A 27,102-nucleotide genomic window follows, 5' to 3' on the forward strand; every position below is an offset into this window, starting at 1 on the left:
TAATTAAACATTTGGTGTCTCACCTGTCCAGGGGAGACAGCCAGAACTTCCCCTCTGTCATTCCCTTGGAGCGATGCTGCGAGCACTCCTCTTGCAAAATTTATAACTTCCACTACAGATTTACCCTCCCAATAAAAATTATGTGCATTGCCAGCACTGTGGCTGCAGCAGTGCCAGCCATAAATCACAGGGAGCCATAAACATGTCACCAATAAACTATCAGGAGAGAATCCTGCCTGCTGGGAGAGCAGCACAAATGGAAATGCTCATTTACTGCACACACTCCTCCCGCTGTTTGCGCACGGGAGCGGGGCTCAGGCTCGGGGGAGTGGGCAGGGTCGGCGTTAAAAGGGCTGCCCTGGGGACAGGGACACGGCCAGGGACAGGGACAGGGACAGAGACACGGGCACGGGCAGGGGCACAGACATGGGCATGGGCATGGACATGAGATCTCCCTCTGCTCCTCGACACTGCTGAGCCTGAGCTGGCCCGAGAACCCCCGGCACCTCGGTAAGTGCAGGAACCTCCCTGAGCCCCTGGGGTGGGACAGTGACACGGGTGGGAGCTGTGCCCCTGAGCCACTGGGGTGGGACAATGACACGGGTGGGAGCTGTGCCCCTGAACCCTCTGGTGGGACAGTGACACGGGTGGGAGCTGTGCCCCTGAACCCTCTGGTGGGACAGTGACACAGGTGGGAGCTGTGCCCCTGAACCCTCTGGGGTGGGACAGTGACAGGTATGGTCCCCATGGCCCCAGTGCCCCTTGGGTTGTCCCCATGGCCCCAGGGCTGCCCCCTGAGCCCCTTGGGTGGGAACAGTGACACAGCTGGTCCCCGTGTCCCCAGGGGCCCTTGGGTGCTCCCCATGGCCCCGGGGCTGCTCCCTGAGCCCTTTGGTGGCACAGTGGCATCGGTGGTCCCATGGCCCCAGTGCCACTCGGGTGGTCCCCGTGGCCCTGTGGTGGCCGTGGGTGGGATGTGTGGAGGGAAGGGCTGTTGCCATCTCCTGTGGAGCCATGGTGGTGTCCATGGGCTCTGGCCTGGTGGCAGATCCAGCGGCTCTCCCACTCCTGGGGGCTGTCTCAGCCGTGGGAATGGCCCTGGCCATGGTCCCTGTCCTGGCCTCCAGTGTCACCAGGCAATGGGGCTCTCTGGAGCTGCATCCCCAGGGTCCCCCTGCTGATCTGTTGGTTTTGGTTTTCCAAAAGTCCAGCACTGATCCTGCTCCCTTGGCTGAGCCCTCACTTGGCTGCCTGGGCAGGCAGGGATGCTGCTGAGAGAACAGCAAGGTCTCCTCTTTGGGAAGAAGCAGAGGTCAGAGCCCCAGCCAGCCCCAGCTCCCAGGGCCCTGCCCCTGCCCTCACTGGATAAAACACCAGCATTTTGAGTTACTGGAGAGATCAAGGTCAGAGACAGGCAAAAATCAGGAGGTGTCTTTAAAGGCATGAGAAGGAACACCGTGCCCTCCTGCCCTGGTGCCTGGCCTCTCCTCCCAGGCAGGCTGGGCTGCTCCTGGGGAGCAGGAGCACCTCAGCACTGGGCAGGAGACACCCTGTCCCTGGTGGTGGCTCAGCAGCCACCTGCCAGGGCTGCCACCAAGCCTTACCTTGGAATCCTCCAGGAATGGGAGGCTGGCTGCCTCCCCAGGGCTTGGCTGCACAGGAGAGGTGCAATGGCCATCCCATGAGAGCCAGCCAGGAGAGCTTGTCCAGCCTGGTTTGTGGCTCTGTGGTTCTGTGACAGACACGTGCCTGCTGTGAACTGAGCTGTGTGTTACCTACACACCAGAAATGCACACAAACAGGAACAAGCCTGCCTGGTTGTTTATGTATTTCACACATTTTATGTGTGTACATTTATACAAATCCTTTACAGACACACACATGGGACATGGAGGGGTAAAACCATCTGGGAGTGGAATCTGTAACGTGTTGGGGCACAAAACAAACCACAGCAGCTCAGGGGGGAGCAGAGTGAATAAATCTTGAAGTTCTGAGTGGGAGTGGTGGGAGTTGCTGGTGTTGGACAAAGTCAGGTTTGGGGGAAGGTTTTCTTATAAGTGAAGCATCTCCTACAGACCCAGGGAGCTCTCACCAGTCCCCTCTTCCCTTGGGGCTCCAACAGTCTCTTTTTCCACCTCCATATTCCTGAGGAACTGTTGAATCTCTGTCTTTGAGAGTTCTGGAAGCCTGCCAGAAGCTGCACTGGGGGACACAGGCCTGCACACACTCAGATTTTTTAGGTTTTTAACCCAGGCCCCAGTTGCAGGAGTCAGCAGAGTTAATTCAGTGCTTGGGTCGCAGGATCATGGAATGGTCTGGGTAGAAAGGGACCTCAGAGCCCCCCGGTGCCAGCCCTGCCATGGCAGGGACACCTCCCACTGTGCCAGGCTGCTCCAGCCCCAGTGTCCAGCCTGGCCTTGGGCACTGCCAGGGATCCAGGGGCAGCCCCAGCTGCTCTGGGCACCCTGTGCCAGGGCCTGCCCACCCTCCAGGTGCTGTTGCATTGGCAGGAAGGGGCAGCTCTTGCCTTTGGGGAGCTCTGAGCCAGCAGTGAGGACCAGAGGTGCCCGTGGGCACTTTGCTGTGGTACCACCAGGCTCTGTGGAGCATCAGGGGATGCAGCAGCTGCCCCAAGCCCCCCCGTGCTGCCCAGGCTCTGCTGAGGAAGGGCTGAGATTGTCCTTCAGCCCCTGGCACTGCAGGGCAGGGTGGTTCTGATGCCAACACGTGGCTTTGCCCTGCCTGGAGAAAACCAAAGGATTGGGGTTTTCCCCAGGTCCCATCCGTTATGTGCTGCTTTTGCCCCGGAGCAGGAAGATGTCTGTCCTTGCTAAGCTTCAGGATTTATTGTCACATTAGACTCTCAAGCTGGGAATCTAATGAAGAAAATCATATTAGGACCCTAATAAATACGTCATGGAAGAACTGTCTGTAATCAAAGCTGAGCTGTGTTACAGCAAACCCTCTGGCTCATAATCCAGGCACACTCTTGGGTCCTGTGGAAGGTGCAGGAAGACTGAAGTCACAAATTTTTTTGCTTTAATTAGCTGATCTTGCACATTTGCTGCTTTCCCCCGCCCACCCAGCGGGTCACTGTGCCACTGAGGGGCTCAGGGACCCTGCCAGCCTCTGCAGCACTGTCACAGGACATGCAGGATGTGCCAGGGCTTGGAGGTTCATTGGATCATTCATGTTGGAGAGAATTCTGAAGATCTCTGGCCCAACATCTGCCTCATGCAGGGCCAGCTGGGTCCTGAAAACTTCTGTGCATGGAGATGTGCAGCCTCTGGGCAACCTGCTCCAGTGCTTGATGGGGAAATATTTCTCATTTCATCCAGTGTAAACCTCCCTCGTTTCACTTCCACCTGCTGCCTCCCATCCTTCTCCCACGCTCTGCTCTGAAGATCCCAGTCCAGCCTCCCTGATGCCCCTTGGAGGAGGATCCCTTCAAACAAACCTTCTCTTCTCAGGGCTGAACATGCCTCTTCCCTGGATCTCCCATTCCAGGTGTTCTCCACCCACCTGTCCCACTGACATCCCGCTGAGCTGGAGCACTGCCAGATCTCTGCCAAGGCCTCCTCCCCCTGCTCTGGATCCCTGTGTAAAACACCCCCACATCCCTCCCCTCCAGCTCATCCCCAGACACTTCCCCAGGGAGCTCCCAGGGCTCTGAACCTGGAACACCTTGGGCTTTGCCTTGGGCTTTGCCTTGGGCTTGCCTGTTCTCAACAGGCGTCCCAGGCCCCTCACAGAGCCCTCACAAAATCCCTGTGTCCATCTGGGATTTTGCTCATTTATTTCCCTCCACCTGGCAGGAAGGCTGTGAAAAGAGCAGGGCCTGGGTGTGAGTACCTCTGAAAATCCACCTTGCCCTGGGAGCCACCTTCTGAGCTGAGAGCAGGAGGGCCTGGGTGGCTGGTTCTCTGTTCTGTTGGAAATCGTGGAATCCCAGACTGGTTTGGACAGGGAGGGGTCTTAAGGACCATCTTGTTCCATCCCTGCCGCGGGCAGGGACCTTCCACTGGCCCAGGCTGCTCCAGGCTGGCATGGAACACTGCAGGAATGGGGCAGCCACAGTGTCTCTGGGCAGCCTGGGCCACTGCCAGTGCCAACAGATTCTGCATTTGTTTCCAGTGTTGATTTCCTAAATAAGAAGTGTCAGGGTTAAACTTTCACAATTTTCACACCTTTTGATCTCCAGTTGGCATAAAAAAACAGCCTTGGCTTAGCAGCTTGGTCATGGTTGGGATGAGCATGGAAAAGGCGTTTGCTCACTCCACAGAGCATCTCAAACCCTGGAATTTGGGGATGACTCTGAAATAGTGGAATGTTTTTCTTTTCATTCGGGAGCATTTCAAGTATTTCTTTTTTCCCCCTCTTTATCAGCAGAGACTGTCCATCCTTTTCCTTCAGTTTGGGGTGTAGTGGGTGGACAGGAGCGTAGCTGTGTGAGGCACTGCTCCCAGCAGCTCAGGGATCCCTGCAGAGGCTGTTGGGCAGTGGAGGGATGTGAGCAGAGTCCAGCTGTGTGGGGTTTGTGTTGTTGGTCTGTTCTAGGTCTAGGCCATGTGAGAGCTGAGCTGGGATGGAGCATGACTCACACACCCCGTGGGAATTCAATGGCTCCTTCCATCAGCCTTCAGCTTTCCTCATGATGGGCATCCCGGGCCTGGAAGCCCTTCACCCCTGGATCTCCATCCCCTTCTGTGCCCTCTACCTCTCTGCTCTCTTGGGGAACTGCGTGATCCTGTTCATCATCAGGAGGACCCCGAGCCTGCACGAGCCCATGTACTACTTCCTGTGCATGCTGGCCATCACGGACCTGGGGCTGGCCCTGTGCACCCTGCCCACCACCCTGGGCCTCTTCTGGTTCGGCGTGCGCCGCATCGGCTTCGACGCCTGCCTGGCGCAGATGTACTTCATCCACATCCTGTCCTTCATCGAGTCCTCCGTGCTGCTGGCCATGGCCTTCGACCGCTTCGTGGCCATCTCGCACCCGCTGCGGCACCCGGCCATCCTCACCCGCGGCACCGTGCTGAAGATAGGCCTGGCCATCGTGCTCAGGGGCGTGCTCTCGCTGCTGCCCATCCCCTTCCTGCTCAAGAGGCTGACCTACTGCGGCAGGACGGAGCTGTCCCACTCCTTCTGCTTCCACCCCGACATCATGAACCTGGCCTGCGCCGACATCAAGGTCAACGTCTTCTACGGCATGATCATTCTGCTGTCCACGGTGGGCACGGACTTCGTCTTCATCGTGCTGTCCTACATCCTCATCATCAGAACCGTGCTCAGCCTCACCACCAGGGAGGAGTGTCTGAAGGCTCTGAACACCTGCGTGTCCCACATCTGCGCTGTGCTGGTGTTCTTCATCCCCATGATCGGGCTGTCCATGATCCACCGCTTCGGGAGGAACGTCCCTCCCCTCGTGAACACCTTGGTGGCCTACACCTACCTCATCATCCCCCCTGCCCTCAACCCCGTCATCTACAGCATCAAATCCACCCACATCCGCCAGGCTCTGCGCAGGGCCCTCTGCAGGAAGCGGGGCTCTCACTGGTAGCTTCCTCCAGAGCTTCTGCCAGAAGGTGCTGATGGACTGGGCTGTCTGTCAGAGCTCTGGGATGTCTGTCTGTCTGTCTGTCTGTCAGACCCCTGGCACTGGGCTGTCTGTCTGTCTGTTAGACCCCTGGCACTGGGCTGTTTGTCTGTCTGTCTGTCAGACCCCTGGCACTGGGCTGTCTGGCTGGCTGTCAGAGCTCTGGGATGGGCTGTCTGTCTGTCTGTCAGAGCTCTGGCACTGGGCTGTCTGTCTGTCAGACCCCTGGCACTGGGCTGTTTGTCTGTCTGTCAGACCCCTGGCACTGGGCTGTCTGGCTGGCTGTCAGAGCTCTGGGATGGGCTGTCTGTCTGTCTGTCAGACCCCTGGCACTGGGCTCTCTGTCGGACCTCTGGGGCTGGTTCCTTGGTCAGAGCTCTTGGCCTGGTTTCCCAGGCAGAGCTTGGACTGCTCTCTTGGTGCTCCATCCATGCAGGTCAGAGGAAAGAGCTGCAGATCCACTGGGGTGCTGTCCCCCAACCCAGAGCTGTGAGCGTTCATGTTGTGTCCTGGCACGGTGCTTTCCTCCCTTCCTGCACAGAGCATTTCTCATTAGGCCTTGCTGGGGGCCCAGAGCCCTCTCAGCCCCTCTGAAAAAGATGCTCAGCCACCACCCATGTGTTCAGAGTGCCGTGCCCATCCCCAGGGAGAACACAGCTGCTTGTGCATCCCTTTTGGAAGCCTTTGAGTCTGACCAGCTAATTAATGTCCCATTCATTGTTCTGCATTGAGTGTCATGTATGTGCAGCATCTGCAATAAAATCCAGCTATACCTTGTGGAAGGCCATAAGATTTGAGGAAGCCTTTCTTTTCTGTCTATATGATGCAGAAAAATTAGGTTGGGGTTGTGTGAAATCTTCAGGGTGTGCTGCAGATGAGCAGGACTGGATGAGCCAGGTGTGCCTCTGGATGGGCTTGGGGCTCTGCTGGGGCTGGAAGCTCTCCTGCAAGAAAAGAGGGGAGTTCAAAAACATTGTAGGAATGGTAAACATCCTGACACTCGGGCCCACATGGTGCTGCCTTCCCTCTGAGCTCTGCTGGTGCTGGCTGTGCCCCTCAGCATGGGAGCAGATGCCCAGGGACACCCACAGGTGGGAGACGGCAGCATGTCCAGCACCTCCTTGCTCTGCTGGAGGCTGGGTGTGAGCCAGGCAGGCAGAAAGGTTTCATGGTTCTCCTGGCTCCCACAGACAGAGTAAAGTGTCCCAGAATCACAGAACCACTGGGGCTGGAAAAGCCCTCCCAGACCTGTGACTGATCCCCCCCCTTGTCACTCACACCAGGCACCGAGAGCCACGTCCAGCTGTAAATATTTCTCTCCTCCAAATGGCAGAGCTGTAGTTCTGTTATCTCACACCCTGTTTTGGCCAGTCCTGAGCATGGTGGAGAAGAAGCAGCAACAGGCAGTGTTTGCCTGGGAGGGATGAAGCTGCAAAGGCACCAGGATCCCAGCCCTGAACTGTCCTGGTTTTGCCTGGCACTGAGCACTTCTCCAGCCCAGATCAGACTTTCTGTTCTGCTCCACATGTGCTGGAGAGAAAAAACTGAGAGAAAAAAATAATGCGGAAACAGCTCCATAAAAAAGCAGAAAGAGGGCAGGGAGGATTGCTGAGGGGAGGATTCCCAGGCCACTGCCTGCTCTGTGCTGTGCTCATCATCTCGCTGTGTCCCAGGGCCCCTTCCCAGGGTGAGACACCAGCAGCCCCAGGAGCTCAGCCTGGGGAGCAGCTCCCACCGGCCCCGGGGAAGGGGAGAGCTCTGCTCAAATACCTCTGACCTAAACTGGAGCTTGCAGGAGAAATTTACAGAAGAGAACAACAGCCAGGAGAAGAGAGCGTTGCTGTGGAGAGGCCTGGCTGGCAGCATCCTCACATGGGACTCTGGAATTGAGAATTCTGAGAAGATTCTGAGTCTGCTCCCATTCTGAAAACTTCCAGAGTTGATCCCTGGATGTCTGTGTTTCCTGGCTGCTGCTGTTCTCCAGAATGGCTCTGAAACAAAAACCCTGAGGAGCCTCTGCCACAGTAAGAAAATCTTTGTGGGGGAGTTGGAGGGCAAAGTGTGGGGCATTTATCAGCACATCTGTCAGCACAGCTGGAGAGCAGGGTGGAGGGGCAATGAAAGAGGGAGAGATAAAGGTTGGAGGAGAGAGGAAGGGGAAGGGAAAGAGGGGAGAGAGCAGAGAAGGAGAAAGGAGAGGAAAGATGGGAGAGCTGGGGGTGCTCACCTGCAGAGGAGAAGGCTCCAGGGAGAGCTCAGAGCCCCTGGCAGGGCCTGAAGGGGCTCCAGGAGAGCTGCAGAGGGACTGGGGACAAGGACAGAGGGACAGGAGCCAGGGAATGGCTCCCAGTGCCAGAGGGCAGGGCTGGGTGGGACCTTGGCAATGAGGAATTGTTCCCTGGCAGGGTGGGCAGGGGCTGGGATGGAATTCCATCCCTGGATCCCTGGCAGTGCCCAAAGCCAGGTTGGACACTGGGGCTGGCGCAGCCTGGCACAGTGGGAGGTGTCCCTGCCATGGCAGGGGAAGGAATAGGACCAACTTTAGGGTTCCTCCCAACCCAAACCATTCCATGGCTCTTTAATGAGGCGGGGATTGGTCCCAGACTGGACTCAGTGATCCTGGATTTCCAGCCTCAGTGATCCTGTGTGTTGCTGCTGGGGGTGCTGCTTGGGCCCCCCAGGAAAATGAACCTGCATTTATGGGTGTTTCAAAGACATGGATTCAGTCTCCACCTCTGCAGAAATCCAGAAATCCTCACAGCACCCGCTCTGCCCACCAGCAATCCCAAATCCTGAGCCACTCATGGAAACCTGACTGCATTTATCAGTGCCAGAGAATTAGAGACGAGCTGAAGCATCAGGGGTTGTTTCAGTGCCTGTCTCACAGCCCCACTCCCTCAGGGAAAGGATCAGGAGGGCAGAATTTTCCAGTGGGACTCAGGTAATTCCATCAGGGCTGGCAGCTGAGGTGCCTCAGTACCTGCTGGTGATTACTGAGGCTCCTTGTTCATTCTGTTTGTGTCTTAATTCAAGTGCTTGGCTGACAACCTCCTCCCTGGAATAGATTTTGGGCACAGTGACAGCAGCAGCCCTCCCACACTGTGTGTAAATCGGGCATAAAAAGCTACAATGTGAGTCCTGCTTGTCATACATCCGAGATGGAAAAGCCCCACATCAGGAGAATGAAGCCTGATGCTATTTTAGGCCTTCAGCACCAGATGTGCAATAAAAACCCATGTTTCACAACCCAACATTGCTTATAAAATAACTCCATTAATAACCTGCAGAGCTTGCCATAAAGCCACTTGGCATCGTTGATTTGCACAGATTGGGCACAAAGGCATAACCAGAAAGCTCAGGCTGAGCCTGACCTTGTGCTGCCCCTCCAGGGCAGGAGGATGGTGGGTTTACTCCAGCACAGGTACTGGCTTGGTGCCTGAAAATAGAAAGGAGCCTAAAGCAAAGCCTTTTCTGTATCTTCAGGCCATTATCCTTGGAGCACAGCACTCCTGGAAAACCTAAAAACACAGAGTAAGGTAAATAATCTGATTTTTTTTTTTTCAAATATTCTGTTTTTTCCATACATGTTTTTCATAGGATGAAAATCCAATTTGTATGCGCAAAAACATTTGAAAGACCCATGATTTCCTGTGCCTGTGAGCTGTTCTGGGGAGGGCTGGGTGGTGGGAGGCAGCACTGCCAGCTCCAGCCTCGCTGAGCACATTTCTGACAGGCCACCACAGCACATATGGAAAAAATCAAGCAGCACTGAAGTATTACAGAAAGCGCTAAAAATCTGCCGGGTTTTTTTGTTATAGTTTTCAATTTTGTCCTTTAAAAAGAAAAGCAAACAAGTTCAGCTGATGGGTTTATATTTCAAAAGGTTGATTTTACGGTGTTCTGCCTTTTAGAGAATCCAGGCAATTCCTGAATTCAAATGTCAGCATTTTGTCACTGCGTATGTTGTTGCACAGAGCCATAACGGGGTAGAAAGCCGGAGAGGAGCTCTGTGCATCAGCGTGGCAGCTCTGAGGATCCCCAGAGCGGCCCGTGGGATGCCGAGCCATGGGAAAGGGCTCCTAAAAAGTCCCCTTTGTGTTTCCCTGGCAGCAGGAAGCGCCCGGGCATGGCATGGGGGCCATGCCCTTCTCCAACAGCTCTGGGCTCAGCCCGTCCTTCCTGCTGGCCGTCCTGCCGGGGCTGGAGGGAGCGCACTCCTGGCTGGCCGCGGCGCTCTGCTCGGCCTACGCGCTGGCCGTGCTGGCCAACGGCGCCGTGCTGCTGGCCGTGCGCGCCGAGCGCGGCCTGCACGCGCCCATGGGCTTCCTGCTCTGCATGCTGGCCGCCATCGACCTGGCGCTGGCCTCGGCCACCGTGCCGCGCACCCTCTGCCTCTACTGGCTGGGCAGCCGCGAGATCGGCTTCGGCGCCTGCCTCACGCAGATGTTCCTCATCCACGCGCTCTCGGCCGCCGAGTCCACCGTGCTGCTGGCCATGGCCGCCGACCGCTACGTGGCCATCTGCCACCCGCTGCGCCACGCCGCCGTGCCCAGCGGCCGCGCCACGGCCGCCGTCGGGCTGCTGGCCCTGGCCCGGGGCGTGCTCTTCTTCCTGCCGCTGCCCCTGCTGCTCCTGCCGCTGCCCTTCTGCGGCCGCCGCCTGCTGTCCCACTCCTTCTGCCTGCACCAGGACGTGATGAACCTGGCCTGCGCCGACACCGCGCCCAGCGTGGTGTACGGGCTGGCCGCCATCCTGCTGGTCATGGGGCTGGACGCCGTGCTCATCTGCCTCTCCTACCTGCTCATCCTCAGGGCCGTCCTGCGCCTGGCGGCCTGGAGGGAGCGGCTCAAGGTGTTCAGCACCTGCATCGCCCACATCTGCGTGGTGCTGGCCTTCTACGTGCCCCTGATCGGGCTCTCCGTGGTGCACAGGTTCGGCAAGGACCTGGCCCCGCTGGTCCACATCGTCATGGGCAACATCTACATCCTGGTGCCCGCCGTGCTCAACCCCATCATCTACGGGGTGAGGACCAAGCAGATCCAGAGGAGGATCCTGAGCTTGATCCACGTCACTGACAGAGCTCCCCGGTGACCAGAGCCCGGCCGCTGCCCCGTGTCCTCACCCTGGCTCACCTCCTTTCACATCAGAGCCTTTGGTGCCAGGCCGCCCTCTCCATGTACTCTGAGGTGCTGCCACCAGGCTTGTAAACTCCTCCCGAGAGTGTCTGCCCTCACCACACTCAGAGAAATGGCTGCAATGATCTAAACCCAATCCCAATATCCCCAAACTCAGAGAAATGGCTGCAATGATCTAAATCCAATCCCAATATCCCCACACTCAGAGAAATGGCTGCAATGATCTAAATCAATCCCACTCTCACCACACTCAGAGAAATGGCTGCAATGATCTAAACCCAATCCCAATATCCCCAAACTCAGAGAAATGGCTGCAATGATCTAAACCCAATCCCAATATCCCCAAACTCAGAGAAATGGCTGCAATGATCTAAACCCAATCCCACTATCCCCCAAACTCAGAGAGAAATGGCTGAATTTATCTAAACCCAGTCCCACCCTCACCAAACTCAGAGAGAAATGGCTGCAATGATCTAAATCCAAGCCCAACCTGGCAGGATCCACAAGAAGGGAAAAGTGACTCAGCAAACTTACACAGTTGTCCCAACATTGCTCCTCTTGGTTCCCTTCTCACCTCTAACCGTGGCAGAGCAGAGAAAATGCCGGATGGTTTGGGATTATTTACTTAATTCTTTGTTTTCACATGGGGCACAGTCACATTCCAGAAGTTTTGCCAGAAAAATTTGCACGTAGCATCATTCTTTGAGTAAAATAATTGCAGGACACCAGTCCAAAGTGACATTACAGATGCAGAAATGCATTTCAGAGAAAGAGCATCCTCCTCCGTGGTCTTGTTCTGACCTGCTGGGTGCTCTGTCAAGACCCCTCAACCTCCTCAGAGCAGATGCTGTGGAAAAACTTCAGATTCAGAGTTACTGGTTGCAATTGTAAAAATAATTTAAATTAGTAATTGTATTCAGTGGAATGAAATCATCTCCAGGGAAAAAAAAAGCAAGTTATAAATGTCAGTGCTGATTCCAAGCTGAAGGAGATCTCGTTGCCCGGCCAAAGGTGTTCCACACTGGGAATTCCTAAAATGTCCTGTCACTAGCAGAGTGACACCAGCAGAACAGAGTCTGGCACCATCCTCTGGCACTTGGAGAGGTGTGGGTGGACTGATAGAACCCTCTCCGTGCTCTCTCATGATCATGACCTGTGGTTTCACACTCGAGGAGAAATCAGGGATGTTCCCACTGGAGCAGACAGAGATCCCCCAGGGAGGAGCTGCAGGGGCTGAGCTCCCTTTGGCCCCCGAGGGTGGGCACAGGGCCCTGCCCAGACCTTTCTGGGGGAGCTGCAGCAGCCCTGGTCTGACCTGCACTCCATCAGGAGGCCCAGGGGCTCTCAAACCCCAGGGTCTCCATTAGCATCCCAGAATCCCAAATCCCTGGGGCTGGCAGAGCCCTCCCAGCCCAGGCAGTGCCAGTTGTGCCCCATGGCCACCCTGTGCCCAGCCCAGAACACTCAGTGCCACCTCCAGGGGACACCTGCAGGGATGGGCACTGCAGAGCTCCCTGGGCAGCCCCTGCCAAGGCCTGAGCCCCCTTTCCATGGGCAAATTCCTGCTGCTGGCCAAGCTGAGCCTGCCCTGGCCCAGCCTGAGGCCGTTCCCTCTGCTCCTGTCCCTGTGCCCTGGGAGCAGAGCCCGACCCCCCCGCTGGTCCCCCTCCTGGCAGGGACTTGTGCAGAGCCACACGGGCCCCCTGAGCCTCCTTTGCTCCAGCTCAGCCCCTGCCCCCCCCCAGGAATTCTCCCCAGCCCTTCCCTCCCAGTCCCTCAGGATTCTCCAGCCCCTTCCCGCTCCTCAGATTCTCCGCCCCTCCCAACGTCCCTCAGAATTCTCCCAGCCCCTCGCTCCACGGTCCCAGCCCCTCCCAGCTCCCTCAGGAATTCTCCAGCCCCTTCCCAGCTCCCTCAGGAATTCTCCAGCCCCTTCCCAGCTCCCTCAGCTGTTCCCCATGGACTGGCTCTCCAGGACAGAGGCCAGCTCCCCAAGCTCAGGGCCCTTGTCCATCTTTAGAAGGGAGATGTCCCCAAAGGCTCTGCCAGGGCCCCCAGTGTTGCAGTGTTTGGTGCAGTTTCCTCCCAGTTCCAGCCAATGCTGAGAGTAAAACAAGCCTCATTTTTGTAGTCTGTGCTGGTACAGCTTCAGTCTTGGCATAACCTTTTCTGCTAAATCCAACCCCAATTTATTTCAAAATAAATTCGTTCATTTAGGTGAGTTACAAATGGTTCTCATCTGGGAGTTCAAGGCAATTCTGTCCCCTGTCATTTTTGGCATATTCTGGTTTAATAGAGCTTAGAAGGGTAAAAAAAAAATCATAAAAATGAAAACAATCTGTACCTGCCTAATGTGATTTGGGAAATGTGAATGAATTTTTCAGAGGCATTATGGGTCTAAACCCTTTTCAGGTGGCCATGGCACTGAGAAATGGCTCTTGCTCATTCCCCATATGTTCCTTTATTTCCTCTTGTGCTGAGAAAAAAATTAATAAAGAAAAATGAATGAACTACCCCGGAATGCTGTATTGTATTTTCTAGTCATTTATTTCTCAGAGAGTTAATAGAGGCTCGGAGCAGGAAGGCATGATGGATTGATTTCTCCTGGGTGCAGAGAAAACTCACTCACATCTTGTTTTCCAAAGTTCAGTCGTGGAGTGTTGCTTTGCTGGGGAACAGAACATGCTGGAACTTGTCTTTGCCAAAGAACACAACAGCCACCTTCCTCCTGGAATGCCCAGAGCTACAGGTCACCTCTCCTGCAGCTGAAGGAAAACCTCAGCCACTCCGTGGGGACACCCAGCCCTCATCTCCTGCGTGAGCGGGGCCAGAGCCAGGGCTGGGTTCACCTGGCTGGAAAGGGAAGGGCTGGGACCAGGCGAGGGATGGCTGGAGGGGGAGAGGGAGGGAAAAGGAGGATGGGAGAGCTGGTAAGAGGATTGGGAGTCACAGGAGCCTGGAGGTGGCAATAGAGGCAACAAGGACACACACAGGGCTGGAGCAGTTGGAGATCTCCGAAAAGATCTCCTGGCATCCTCTCCTCTCCTCTCCTCTCCTCTCCTCTCCTCTCCTCTCCTCTCCTCTCCTCTCCTCTCCTCTCCTCTCCTCTCCTCTCCTCGCCTCGCCTCGCTCTCCGCTCCTCTCCTGCCTCACTCTCTGCTCTGCTCTGCTCGCTCTCCTCCTCTGCTCTCCTCTCCCTCTCTCTCTGCCTCTCCTGTCCTCTACCTGGCTCCGCTCCTCTCTTCTCGCATCCTCCTCTGGCCAGTCTACTCCTCTCCTCTCCATCTCCTCTCCTCGTCCACTCCTTCCTCGCACTGTCTCCTCGCGTCTCACTCTGCTCTCCTCTCTCTCACTCATGCCCTGTCCTCTGCGCATCCTCTCCTCCCTCCTCTCCTCTCCTCTCCTCCCTCCTCATCCTCGCCTCATACATCCTCCATCGCGGTCTCGCCTCTCCATTCCCTCTCCATCTCCTCTCCTTCATCTCCGTCCTCCTCAGTCATCGTCTCCTCCTCCTCTCACTCTCCTCTCTAGCCTCTCCTCTCCTCACTCTCGGCCGCTCCTCTCCTCATCCTACCTCTCCTCTCCTCAATCGCATCCATTCTCTCTGCCTCTACCCAACTCCTCCTTTCCCTCTCCTCCATCCTCTCCTCTCCTCTCCCTCTCCACTCGCCTCACGTCTCCTCATCACCTTCCTCCTCTGCCTCAGGTCCGTCTCCCTCACGCTCTCAACAAGACGTCCTCCTCCGCGTCTCCTCTCCTCTCCTCTCCCTCTCCTCTCTCCTCTCTCGGCCTCTCCTCGCCTTTCTCGGCTCAGTCGCTCTCACCTCTTCCTCAAGTCCTCCCTAGCATCCGTCTCCTCATCCTCCTCCTCTCCTCCATCACTCTGCCTCATCCATCGTCCCTCCTCCCCGCTCCTCGGGCGCCTCATGTCCTGCTCCTCTGCCTCTCCTCTCCTCTCCTCCTCCTCTCCTCTCCTATGACCTCTGGCACGGATAACTCTCCCTCCTCCTCTCCTCTCCTCTACTTGGATCCTCGCCTCTTCCTCGCGCTCTCCTCGTCCTCTTCCTCTCCTCGTCCCTCTCCTCTCTTCCCTCGCCCTCCCCTCCCGTCACCTCCCTCCCTGTCCCCTCCCCTCCCCTCCCGTCCCCTCCCCTCCCGCTCCCCCTCCCCTCCCCCCGCTCCCCCTCACCCTCCCCTCCCCTCGCCCTCCCCTCCCCTCCCCTCCCTCCGCCTCTTGCCCTCCCCCTCCCCATCCCCTCCGCCTCCCCTCCCCTCGACCCTCCCCTCCACTGCCCCCTCCCTCCCCTCCCCCCCCTCCCCCGTCGCCCTCCCCTCACGCCCTCCCCCTCCTCCATCGCCGTGCCCCTCCCCTCCCAGTTTTTAAGGTTTATTGAGGTAGGAAAAGCCCTCTAAGAGCACCAGCTCTGACCATTAACCCAGCCCTGCTGGTTCCCCACTGCAGAATGTCCCTGAGCACCCTGCCCACGGTTTTAGGACACCTGCAGGATGGGCACTGCAGAGCTCCCTGGGCAGCCCCTGCCAAGGCCTGAGCCCCCTTTCCATGGGCAAATTCCTGCTGCTGGCCAAGCTGAGCCTGCCCTGGCCCAGCCTGGATTAGAGCTGGGGATGAAAAGCAGCCGAGCAGGGGTAGATTGCTGTTGTTTGGAAAGGATCATTAGTACATACTACTGCAGTCTTAATTGCAAACCCAGCAATTAAACACAAATTTAACCTTGAACTGCCAGGAGAAGGGCAATGGAGCTGGGGAGGGGTAGGGTGGGGATCAGGCTCTGCTCCCAGGGCACAGGGACAGGAGCAGAGGGAACGGCCTCAGGCTGGGCCAGGGCAGGCTCAGCTTGGCCAGCAGCAGGAATTTGCCCATGGAAAGGGGGCTCAGGCCTTGGCAGGGGCTGCCCAGGGAGCTCTGCAGTGCCCATCCCTGCAGGTGTCCCCTGGAGGTGGCACTGAGTGCTCTGGGCTGGGCACAGGTGGCCATGGGGCACAGCTGGCACTGCCTGGGCTGGGAGGGCTCTGCCAGCCCCAGGGATTTGGGATTCTGGTCTAGTGGAAGGTGTCCCTGCCCATGGCAGGTGGTTGGAACTCAATGATCCATCAGGTTCCTTCCAGCACAAGCCCTTCTATAACTCTGTGATGGCTCTGAGATCTCTTCCAAATCAAAACATTGTAAGAAGCCAGGTACAGAACAGCAAAACTCAGCCCTGTTTGCGAGGTTATCAGCACTGAGTGGGTTAAAACCTGCCACCTCCTCTGGCTTCTGTCTCTAATTAGCCTGAAGTAGGGGGAGATGCAGAGCTCCCTGCTGGGATTGATGTGCCAGGCAGAAAAACACCTCATGTCTCTGCCGAGCAGAGTCCCCTGGAGGGGCAGGTGAGTGCTCAGGGCTGGGGCAGCAGTCCTGCCTGCAGGAAGGGCTCTGGGGCCACGGGGCAGCCCCACTGCTGCCCACACTGCCTTGTCCTGGGAGCTGTGTCCCCTGGCCCTGTGGTCCCCACAGATGAGAGAACCTCTAGGTAGAGCACCACCAACAGAGGCAGCTGCCTGGGAGGAGGTGAAGAAGGAAATTGTCAGGACTTGAGATTCCTGGGGTGTTTAAATCCACGTGGGAAAAAATGGGGAATGTCCCCAGAGTGCAGGTGGCCCCCAGCCCAAAGCACCTGCGAGGGTCCCAGCACAGCCCAGCTCCAGCTGGGACTGGTGGCGGTGCTGGGATGGGCTGGGATGGTCACAGGGTGACAAGGGTGACATCTGTGGGGATGCAGCGGGACCAGAGCCCAGCCTGGCTGCATCAGACCCTGGGGGAGGTCCACTAGACCAGAACCCCCAAATCCCTGGGGCTGGCAAAGCCCTGCCAGCCCAGGCAGTGCCAGCTGTGCCCCATGGCCCAGAGCACCCAGTGCCCCCTCCAGGGGACACCTGCAGGGACGGCACTGCAAAGCCTGGCCCTGTTCTGGGACACTGCCCATCCCTCTGCTGCCTGCAGGTCTCCATGAGGTGCAGGAAGGTTCCAAAGCTCCAGTCAGGCTGGGGACACCAGCCTGGTGTGCTCTGCAGGGCTCCTGAAGGGATCCTTCCTGCTGGGATGAGGGGGAGTGAGCTGAGAGTGAGTGTCTGTCCTTTGGCACCACTGCGGCGTGGGCCAGGGGGCCAGGGGGCTGACAAATGCTCTGACACGGGCCCTGTTGGCCTGAAATCCATTGTCTCTTGACCAAGATGAGCTCTTGGCAGCTCAGTTTACACTGAGAGCAGCACAGTGCTGTCAAACATCCAGCCTGCCCAGGGTACATGGTGTGACATCTCCTCCCAGCAGGCAGAAGTCACTCCTGGGCAGCACAGGGAGCTGCCAGAGCTCTCCCCTCCAGGAGAGGGTGGTGTGGTTATTGCTGACTTCACTCGTGCTGGAAAACTCCAGTTTGTACAGCTGAGCCCAAAATCTGCCACCCCTGGGCTGGCAGGTGTTCCCAGAGCTCTTTTTGGCACCCACAAGCTCAGGGCTGGTGACGGGGATCCCTCTCCCCACTAAGCACCCCTCAGGAGGGTTCACTTCAGACCAGCTCTCCCCTGGCCTCCTGGGCTGGTCACCTTTAAACACTGGACAGCAGCAAGTGTGCATCTCAGGCAGTCCTGCTGCTCCATGCATCCAGGAGGAATCCAGGGTGCTCCAGGAGAACCCACCAGGAGGGACAGGACACATCCAGGGGGAGCTGCCTCATTTCACAGGGACCCCTGGCCACTGCCAGCAGGGCCCACAGGCTGTGGGGGAGATCTCAGCTTCCAGACCCTGTCCCAGCAGTCTGCCCCTGGCCAGGCCAGGTCCAGAGTGCTCCAGGCTCTTTTATTTCCCACAGGACAGGAAAACCCCAGCACAGGCAGCAGCCAAGCAGGAGTCATGTCTCTGAGCATGCACCTCCTCCTCCCCCTCTGCACCTCCTCCTGCCCCTCTGCAACCCTCCTGCCCCTCTGCACCTCCTCCTGCCCACCTGCACCTCCTCCTGCCCCTCTGCAACCCTCCTGCCCCCTCTGCACCTCCTCCTGCCCCTCTGCACCTCCTCCTGCCCCTCTGCACCTCCTCCTGCCCCTCTGCAACCCTCCTGCCCCTCTGCACCTCCTCCTGCCCCCCTGCACCTCCTCCTGCCCCTCTGCAACCCTCCTGCCCCACCTGCACCTCCTCCTGCCCCCTGCACCTCCTCCTGCCCCACCTGCACCTCCTCCTGCCCCACTCTGAGCCCTATTGTGTGAGCAGCTCTGGGACAGGGTGCTCATCCTCTTCCAGTACCTGACCCAGATGGGTTCTGACTCGATCACCCCAAAGGCTTTTCCCACCTTTCTGATTCTGTACATGCCTCAAACTGTGCTCAGTTTCCTGCAGCTGTGGGTGAACTCAACAAGGGGTGGCACTGTGAGTGCTCAGGGAGGAGCCTCCCTCCCTGGCTGGAGTTTGAGATCCATTCGTGCAGAAATCACTTGATTCTCTCCTCTGTCACCACTGCCCAGGAGGTTCCATCAATGGTGGGATGAAACTTGGCATAAAAGCATTCAACCTGACTTCTGCACCCCTGGGAATGCAGAGTTCACCCCTCGCAGGGGTTAAACTCCTCACTGCTAAAATCCTTTCACAATTTAAAATAAAATCCTCTCCTGACTAATTATTTTCACTGTAAGGCTGAGTAGTTCTGAAGGACCTTCCTGCAGCAGATTTCATCTCATGCAGAGCGTTCCTGCACTGTGTGGTGGCATTTCAAAGCTCCATAGGGAGGTGCACTCACAGCTCTCCTTCCTGCCCCACACTGGCTCTGCCAGGAACGTTTCCTCCTGCCTGGACTCCCTTAAATAAACCAGCAGCACCTTCCCACCCTGCTTTGACATCATTCCCTGTCCTGATCAGCTCCTGGTGCCAGCCCAAGGCAGCCCCACAGCAGCTCCAGCTGGACACTGGGGTTCACTCAGGAGCTGTTTGCATCATCCCCTCTGGCACCACAGATCAGCCAAAAAATAAAGAAAAAGAAGAAGAAGCAGCAGCAGGGAATGAGCCTGGGATTCCCGGGGGACCTTGTGGAGGGGGATGCAAAGGCATTCCCTGGCAGCCTGGAGGGAAGAGGCTCAGGCAGCTCCTGTTTGAGTTTGGATATAGAAATATCCATTTCAATATTTGCATTTAAGGCAAAGTGATCCGGGCTTTCCTGGGCTGCTTTTCAGCTGCCAGCTCAGGGTGAACACTCCCCCTGGCAGTGCTGCTGTGGGGGCAGTGAGGATCGGTGTCACAGGGAGGAGGGTGGCCCTGTCACCAGTGCTGGCTGCCCTCAGACCCTTTTCCCTGGCTGGGGAGAGCTGTGCACACCATTCACCCAGCCAGGGCAGAGCAGGGGTGGCACACACTGCCCGTGGCGGTGCCAGCTGTGCCAGCTGTGCCATGGTGTGATCTGCGGGCCTGACAAGCACCTGGGACTGCTTCCCTCAGAGCAGGGACCTGCACCAGGCCAGCAAGGACAATCCTTGCCCCTTGCCCAGCCTGCCCAGGGGGTACCTGGTGTGACATCTCCTCCCAGCAGGCAGAAGTCACTCCTGGGCAGCACAGGGAGCTGCCAGAGCTCTCCCCTCCAGGAGAGGGTGGTGTGGTTATTGCTGACTTCACTCGTGCTGGAAAACTCCAGTTTGTACAGCTGAGCCCAAAATCTGCCACCCCTGGGCTGGCAGGTGTTCCCAGAGCTCTTTTTGGCACCCACAAGCTGCTGGGTGCTTGGCAAAGCCTGGCTGCCCTGCCTGGGCTCTCAGCTGTGCTCAGCTCTGAGAGGCACAAACTGCCTGGCACAAAGGCACTTCCCCAGGCTCTGCTGCCAGGGGTATTTTTGGGGAAGGAAAAGATCATCATGGGGCTTCTTCACAGAAAGAAGGAAAAATAGAGGTGCAAATTATTTAAAATAATAATAATAATAATAATAATAATAATAGTGACAAAAATAGATCTGAAGTGAGGATGAGGCTCCCTGCCAGCAGAGAAGATGTGCTCTGCAGCACCCACACGGAAGGGATCCAGGAATCTCCTCCATAAAGCACTGACCCCACACTCAGATCTCAGGTGATGCCTGAGCCAGGTCCTGCGTGCACAGCATCCTCCTCTGGGCCTGGCAGGCCAGAGCAAGGAGCAGGGGGCTGCCAGGAGCAGGGGGCTGACAGCTCCCATCCCAGAGGTGGGTTTGTGTGGGAGGCACCCTGCTTTCCCTCCCTCCAGCCAGGATCAGGGCTCTCCAGGGCTCTCCAGCCCTGCTGCTCCCTGGAGCAGCACAGTCAGCTCAGGATTGCTCTGCCAGTGGAGTGAGCAGCCCCTGAGCCCCAGCACACCCAGGAATTCCTCATCCCCCAGCCAGGAGTCCCTCATCCCTCACCATCCCTCAGCAACAGGCTCCTCCAGCTCCTCCAGCTCTGACTTTCAGGGGTTGTGTTCTCCTGGCCAGGAGCTGAGCACAAAGGGAAAATTTGCTGTCTCAGCCAAGTCACAACTCCAGACCACCATCATCTCAGGGGCACAAAGCTCTGCTGTGTGTCCTGACTGCTTTTTTTGGGGAATGCAGGATGAGCAGGATCTGCTGTGGGATCTGCTGTGGGATCTGCTGTGGGATCTGCTGTGGGATCTGCTCTGGGATCTGCTCTGGGATCTGCAGCTTGACCCAAGAGGCTGCACTAGGAGAACGAGGAACAGCCTGAGACCCTTCCGAGGGTCTTGGGGTTGAGCCCCAGGTTTGAGAAACTCATGGGGTTTCCCACATCAGCAGATGTGTTACACACACCCACCACCACCCCAGGAGGGTGGTGAGAGGGCAGGAGGGGTCTGCCAGCTCCCTTCTGTGAGCCTGTGTGGGACTGGTGATCCCAGTGCTGCCTGTCCCAGCCAGGTGCCACCAGTGCCGGGGCTCTGGGGGGCTGGGGCTGCACTGGGCTTGGTGCAGCTGATGGAATGCTCCGTGTGGAACTGAGGTTCTCACAGCCCTCTAAAAACACAGAGGGCAGCTGTTACCAGCCCAGAGCCTGCCCTGTGTCCTGTGCAAGCTCTGCAAGTTCTCTCCATGCGCTCCCTGGGACAGAGCAGAGCAAACCCAGTCCTGCAGCAGCCCCGGTGTCCCCCATTCCCCCTGCAGCAGCCCCGGTGTCCCCCATTCCCCCTGCACGGGGATTCTTTAGAAGCATCTGGTGGTGGGATTTGGGACATCCATGGCGTGGGGGCCCCTCCAGCTGGAGCCGCTCTGCCAGAGTCCAGAACACGCCCTGCCCATGGCTGGGGCTGAACAGGAGGAGCTCTCAGGTCCCTCCCAGCCCACGGCACTCCATGAGTTCCCTGCTCCTCCAGCTGCCCCCTTTGCTGCCTGCCCTCACACCCTTCAGGGGAAGGAGAGGGGCAAGGCTGCCCTTGTGTCCTGCCTGTGTCTGTGCAGCACCCGGCACTGTGGGGCTGCTGCAGGGACAGCGGCAATAGCAGAATTTACCTGTCACCCACACTGCCCCCGAGGCCGCCCCTCACTCTCACAGGTCTTTGGCACATCCAGGGCTTTTTGTTTCCCTCCATTTCCAGTCCATTTGCCATCCCAGCTGCTGCTGCCACTGCTGTGACCCCAGCTGCTCCCAGTGCCAGGCATTTCAGTCCATACGTATTAGGAAAACACACAGCATCTCTGATTTTTGTCAGGAATGCCGATGCTGCAGCCACAGCTGTGAGGAAATGAGGCAGCACGTGCCCAAACCCAGCGCTCTCCCTGGACAGAGCTGCCATTCCAGGGCTCCCAAGCCAGCCCCAGAGCCCTGGGGGATGCTGGGCTCTGGAACACAAATCCCAGCACAGCAGAGGTGTGAAAGGGCTCAAGCCTCCAGTGCAGAACATGCCTTTGGGCTTGTAAGGAAAAATGAAAGCAAGCTATAAAATGCCCCTCAGGCTGACACTAAGGAGCTCCTGACCTGCCCACTGCTCTTTTTAGGGGCTGGTGTGGGAGAAGTTTAACTTTTCCAGCCCCCAGCATTCAAGGAATTCACACTGACTCTGTCTGTGTAGTCAGGGAACTTGGCATTGTTTAGTTGAGGGCTGAACTCATCAGCGTGCCATGAGAAATGGAACTGGTGTGTTTTCAACTGCCCCACGTCCCAGACAAGCTCCAGACATCTGTGCCTCTGCTCCTCACTCCAGCACCTCACTAATTAGCTTGATAAGTTAAATTAGCAGACAGCTTTCCAGCGTGCTCTAATGGCCTTCAGCACGAAAATACAGATTTAAGAATTTGAATCTGAGTGTGCCTGCACAGCATCCTCATCCTCTGCAGCACCCCCCAAAACCAAGCAGGTGATTTATTCATTCTGTGCATCACCCACTGCTCTGGTCTGGGTAAAAACGGGTGAGACCTGGGACAGGCCCCATCCTGCACCCACGGGCTGCCCAGCTGCACTGCTGCCCAGCTGCACTGCTGCCCAGCTGCACTGCTGCCCACAGACCCAGGCAGGGGCACTCCTCAGCTCTCCTGCCCTGTCCCTGTGGGACACAGGCACGGGCTGAGCCCCCAGCCCGGGGGCTGCTCTGCTGGGAGCAGTGATCCTCCCAGGGCTGGGCAGCTCCTGCCCCTGCGCAGCTCCAGCCCTCCCAGCCAGGCTGCCAGTGAGGCCAGAGGGGCTGGGGCTCCACCTCCAGCCACAGCTGGCCAGCTGCGGATCTGTCACAGCTGGGACTGCCGTGGCTCTGGCACTGGGGTCACTGCAAACGCCTCACGCTCCCTTCTCCACCTGCTTGGCAAGAGTCAGGTTTTGGCAAGAGCTTGACAAGAGTCAGGTTTTCCCATGCAGAACTGTGTGGAGAGAGGGCTGGGGCAGGCCTGAGGAGAAGGAGGAGGAGAGGGGTGCCCTGTGTGCACGGCAGCCCTCAGCTGACCTGGGCACAGAGAGGAGCAGGTGATGCCCTGTGAGGCCGACCCAGAGCAGAGGCTGGGCAGAGCTAAGGAATAAAGCAGGGATTGATTCCAAGGATCCACCTGGATCCACCTTGGCTCCACCCTGGGCAGCACCAGAGCCCAGCCAGGGCTGCACCCAAGATGACCCAAAATGGCCCCAAAATGCCCGGCCGGGCACGGGGTCTCTCCCTGGGATCAGCTCTGCTCCATTCCCACCTTGCAGTTCATTGTCCCAGCCCAGCTTTAGCCCAGGCACTCCCACCCTGCTTGTTTTTCTCTCTCCAGCCCACGGGGTTTGTGCTCCTGGCTGAGATTGGGATCATTTGTCCTTGGTGCCCAGCTGGAGCAGGAATTGTTTTGTCTCCCTGCTCTGGGCACAGAGCTCTCCATCCCATAATATGGAGCTCAGACACACACACCAAAGCAGCACAGAGTGTGAAAAATAGAAAAGCCAAAGCTGAAGCATCAGAGGGAGATGCCATAAAAACACTGCCAACAAAGCCAGAGAGCAGCAGGGTCTGGTCTCTGGGGTCGCTGTGAGACTCCTGCGCCTCACCCCAAGTCAGGGGAGACTCAGGGGCAGGAAAGAGAAACTCAGCAGCAGCAGCTCAGAAATGTGATTCCTGCACGTGTCTGGGTCTCTGCTGCAGAGAATTTGGGCTAGAGGGGCACTGACAGAGGGGGGAGGAGGCACGGGGGTGGAACAAAGGAAAGATGAGGCAAATCAGCTCTGACAAGTCCCTCTGCGGCTTCCAACCTTCCTTCCTCCAAAGTCACCAAGGGATCAAAAATCTTTTCACATCCACATGCTATTTCTGAGGGCCTTTGCAGCTCTGCAGCAGTTGCCATGACACCAGATTGTGGCAGTGAGGGAGGAAAAGGTTGGGATCCTGTTCCCAGCCTGCAAGCAGGGCAGGTCCCCTCCCTGCAGCCTCACCTGCTGCCTGGGCCATGTGCATTGAGGCCATCCTGGGAAATCTGCAAGGATCCCCGTGTGCCACAGGCAAAGGGATTTTCTGTCCAAATATCCCTGAGGCATGACACAGTATCAAAAGCTGAAACAGGCCCTGCAGGAGCAGAGATTCTTTGGGCAAGTTGGGAATTTCCACCCAGTTCCTGTGGAAAACAACATCTTTATTTACCTCCCAAAAGCCATGAGGCATCTTTTAAACACCAGAGCAGTACAGTGGCAGTCCCCTCCTTGCAGCAGTGTCAAACACAGCACACACATCCCAGGGCAGCTGCTGTTGTGACTGCAGTCCAACCCCACCAGCTCGGGCTCCTGAAATGCTCCTGACACTGCCACTCCTGACAGAATTCCCCTGAGAGGTGTAAAATCCTGCCTATAAATACATGAAAAATAACCCTGGCAGGGGCAGCACAGAGCTGCTTAAAGAGTATTTCTGGCTTGTGCTAAGAAGTGAACTAGGGACTTTTTCTGCGCCAGCAATTTTGATAAGTGTGGGGAAAAGGCCAAGATAAAAATAATTACATCTGATAGTCCCCTGGTTCACCTGCTCCTGACTAACATTTGAAAAAGAGTTGCCTAAAAGATGCTGGGAGTTGCAGTCAGCACAGATTTGCTTCAGGTCTGATTTAGAAAAGATGGAAAACTCCTGAGTCCCTCTGAATGCAGCTCAGGAATGGTGGGAAGTTCAGCCCAGCAGGTTGATGGATTGTGCTCCCACAGCATCACAAAACTGTGATCAATGAGCTGCACATGGCACTGCCTGGGAGAGAAAGGAAGGGAATGTCCCCAACAACAGCAGAGAGTAGTGACTGAGCAGAATTCAGGAGAGGAGGATTGGTCTTTGGCAAAATGGGTAGGAAAAGGCATTGGGAAAGTGTTAAATGAAAGAAATCACAGTTGTGGAAGATGGCACCTCTCCTCCTGGAGCCCACCACGAAAATCCCCAGAGTGGTTTGGGTTGGAAGGACCCCACAGCCCACCCAGTGCCAGCCCTGCCATGGCAGGGACACCTCCCACTGTGCCAGGCTGCTCCAGCCCCAGTGTCCAGCCTGGCCTTGGGCACTGCCAGGGATCCAGGGGCAGCCCCAGCTGCTCTGGGCACCCTGGGCCAGGGCCTGCCCACCCTGCCAGGGAACAATTCCTCATTCCCTAGATCCCACCAAGCCCTGCCCTCTGGCACTGGGAGCCATTCCCTGGCTCCTGTCCCTCTGTCCTTGTCCCCAGTCCCTCTGCAGTATCCCCTGAGCCCTGCAGAGCTGGGGAGCCCCGGGCTGCCCCAGCCCCTCAGGATTTGGGGATCCTGGGCTGTTCCAGCCTCGCAAGGCTCAGGGATCCTGGGCTGTCCCAGCCCCCAGCCCGGGGATCACTGGTGGGTGACCCTGAGCTCCCAGACCAGCCCAGCCCCTCCCTGCCCAGCACGGACACACGGACACTGCACGGGAGCTGACGGATGGGTTTATTGGAGGGTTCCTTGGAGGGTTCCTTGGAGGGTTCATCAGGGTCAGGGGCTCCCTGTGGGGCTGGAGCTGGCCCGGGGCTCCTGCTCTCCCCAGGATGGTCAGTGGTACTTGTGGGCCAGAGCGTGGGCCACCACACCCACGAGCTTCTGCCAGGCACTCTGGCACACAGGGGTGAAATCCCTGCCCAAGTGGGACGCCAGGACGACGATGAGGATGTCCCCAAGGAGCTGAGGAGAGAGGGACAGGTGGGTCAGTGCTGCTGGGAGCTGCTGGCCAGCCAGAGCCCCTGCTCAGCCCCAGTCCCTGCTCAGCCCCAGCCCCTGCTCAGCCCCTGCTCAGCCCCAGCCCCTGGACAGCTGGAACAGAGCCAGCAGCTCAGGCTGTCCAGGCTGAGCTGCCAGACCTGCTGTCACCAAGGCTCTGCTGGCACTGGAACCCCCTCACCACCAGCAGCTTCTCCTTTGTGTCTCCCTGGTGTTTCTGAGCAGATTTTCCCCCTCCCCAGTCCCTGTCCCCCCCAGACCCCTCCTGCAGCCCAGTTTTCCTCTCCTGACTTCTCCCTGAGGCAGAGCTGCCCTCCTGGAAGGGCTCCCACACCCCGCACACTCCTCCTCCTCTTCCTCCTCAGCCCTGGTTAGGGGCACGGCTCACTCCCTGCTCCCTGCCACAGCAGAATCCTCGGTCTTTCCACAGACAGCTCTGGGTTTTGGGAAAACAGTATTTCTTTCATTCTTAAAAATAAAATAAAACAAGACCAGAAAGAAAGAACCTTGAACTAGTTCCCCATTTTCAGAATGCTGAAGCATTTCGATTTGGCCTGAAACCCACCCTGAAAAACACTATTTTTTTTTTCTTTTTTGTCTTTAGACATAAATAAAGAGAATGATCCTTTTTAAATTAAAAGTGTTGGAGGAGGAGGAGGAGGAGGAGGAGGAGGAGGAGGGAGTGTGCCAGGCCCTGTGCTGGGCAAGGCAGGACCCTGCTCCTTGGTTCTGCCTGTCTTGCTGTGGGAACTTGGATTTCCTGAAACGCTCTGCTGAGCTTCCCTCTGCTCTGAGTCCTCCAGCCCAGGCTGCACCTTGCCCTGGGGCTGTTCCACAGCCAGATCTCCTCCAGGGAACCATCTCTCCTGCAGGTAACACCAGGCTCCTCCAGGTGTTCTCTCCGTACCTGCCCCTCCCTTGTGCTGTGCTGGCACTAAAAATGGGACTGCTGAGGGACAAAGTCACAGACACTGTTGCAAAGACCCTCGAACAAACGATGACCTCTCTTGGGTACTACCCAGGGATGGCTCTCCAGCAGCCCCAGAAAATGTCCCTGGACAGAGCAGCAGGCAGGTCTGGCTGTCCCCCCCAGGCAGGGAAGGGCTGGGACTGCAAACACAGCTCACCCTGAAGTTCTCGGGGTCCACGTGCAGCTTGTCGCAGTGCAGCTCGGACAGCTTGGAGTAGGTGCCCTTGAGGTTGTCCAGGTTCTTGATGGCCTCCCCGAAGGAGGTCAGCACCTTCTTGCCATGGGCACGCACCTTGGGGTTGCCGGTGATGGCCGTGGGGCTGGACAGGTTCCCGAAGTCAGAGAAGAACCTCTGGGTCCAGGGGTAGACGATCAGCAGCCTGGGGAGAGACACAGGCAGGTCGAGCTGCCGCTCTCAGGGGCTGCCTGCAGCGCAGGGCCCTTCTGGAGCTGCACCCACCTGGCCAGGGCCTCGGCGCCGCATTCCTCCACGCTGACCTTGGCCCACACGCTGGTGATGAGCTGCTTCTCCTCGGCCGACCAGTGCACCATGGTGGCTGCAGGCGGACACTGAGCTGTGCTGAGCCCGCAGCCTGGGCCGGGTTTTATGCCCCGGGCCAGCCCCTGCCCGGCCCCTGCAGCGGGGCCATTGGCTGGCACGGGCGGGGGTCCCGGGGGGCAGGAGGGGGTGGCCAGGGCGGGGCACCCGAGAAGGGGCCTCTGGTTATCCTGAGCTCCAGAGCTTCAGCCCATCCCCTCTTTGGGGCAG

General features: G+C 57.5%; 3 protein-coding genes across 5 annotated transcripts; 2 read left to right on the forward strand and 1 right to left on the reverse strand.

Annotated features, from left to right (window-relative positions):
- Positions 1–429: 429 nt before the first annotated feature.
- Positions 430–5,708, forward strand: LOC103824470 (olfactory receptor 51G2-like). The gene is made up of 2 exons (XM_018924910.3): positions 430–510; positions 4,558–5,708. The coding sequence occupies exon 2, from the start codon at positions 4,586–4,588 to the stop codon at positions 5,558–5,560; it is 975 nt and encodes a 324-aa protein (XP_018780455.3). The 5' UTR covers positions 430–510; positions 4,558–4,585; the 3' UTR covers positions 5,561–5,708.
- Positions 5,709–6,348: 640 nt separating this feature from the next.
- Positions 6,349–26,961, reverse strand: LOC127059914 (hemoglobin subunit epsilon-like). 2 transcript variants are annotated; one of them, XM_050978147.1, is made up of 3 exons: positions 26,794–26,961; positions 26,491–26,713; positions 6,349–6,540 (listed from the first exon to the last, which is right to left on the reverse strand). In XM_050978147.1, exons 1-3 carry the CDS (start codon positions 26,883–26,885, stop codon positions 6,364–6,366), a joined length of 492 nt encoding a protein of 163 aa, XP_050834104.1. In that variant the 5' UTR covers positions 26,886–26,961; the 3' UTR covers positions 6,349–6,363. The 2 variants fall into 2 exon arrangements, with proteins under 2 accessions (XP_050834104.1, XP_050834070.1); XM_050978113.1 differs by lacking the exon at positions 6,349–6,540 and adding an exon at positions 25,173–25,327 and having other exon boundaries at positions 26,794–26,960.
- On the forward strand, positions 6,971–12,381 carry LOC103824469 (olfactory receptor 51E2-like). Of its 2 annotated transcripts, XM_018924911.3 has the most exons (3): positions 6,971–7,620; positions 9,080–9,132; positions 9,707–12,381. In XM_018924911.3, the coding sequence occupies exon 3, from the start codon at positions 9,728–9,730 to the stop codon at positions 10,685–10,687; it is 960 nt and encodes a 319-aa protein (XP_018780456.1). In that variant the 5' UTR covers positions 6,971–7,620; positions 9,080–9,132; positions 9,707–9,727; the 3' UTR covers positions 10,688–12,381. The 2 variants fall into 2 exon arrangements, with proteins under 2 accessions (XP_018780456.1, XP_050833070.1); XM_050977113.1 differs by having other exon boundaries at positions 6,971–9,132.
- Positions 26,962–27,102: the final 141 nt, after the last annotated feature.

This window comes from Serinus canaria, chromosome 1, assembly GCF_022539315.1.
Source record: "Serinus canaria isolate serCan28SL12 chromosome 1, serCan2020, whole genome shotgun sequence".
Classification (NCBI taxonomy): Eukaryota; Metazoa; Chordata; class Aves; order Passeriformes; family Fringillidae; genus Serinus; species Serinus canaria.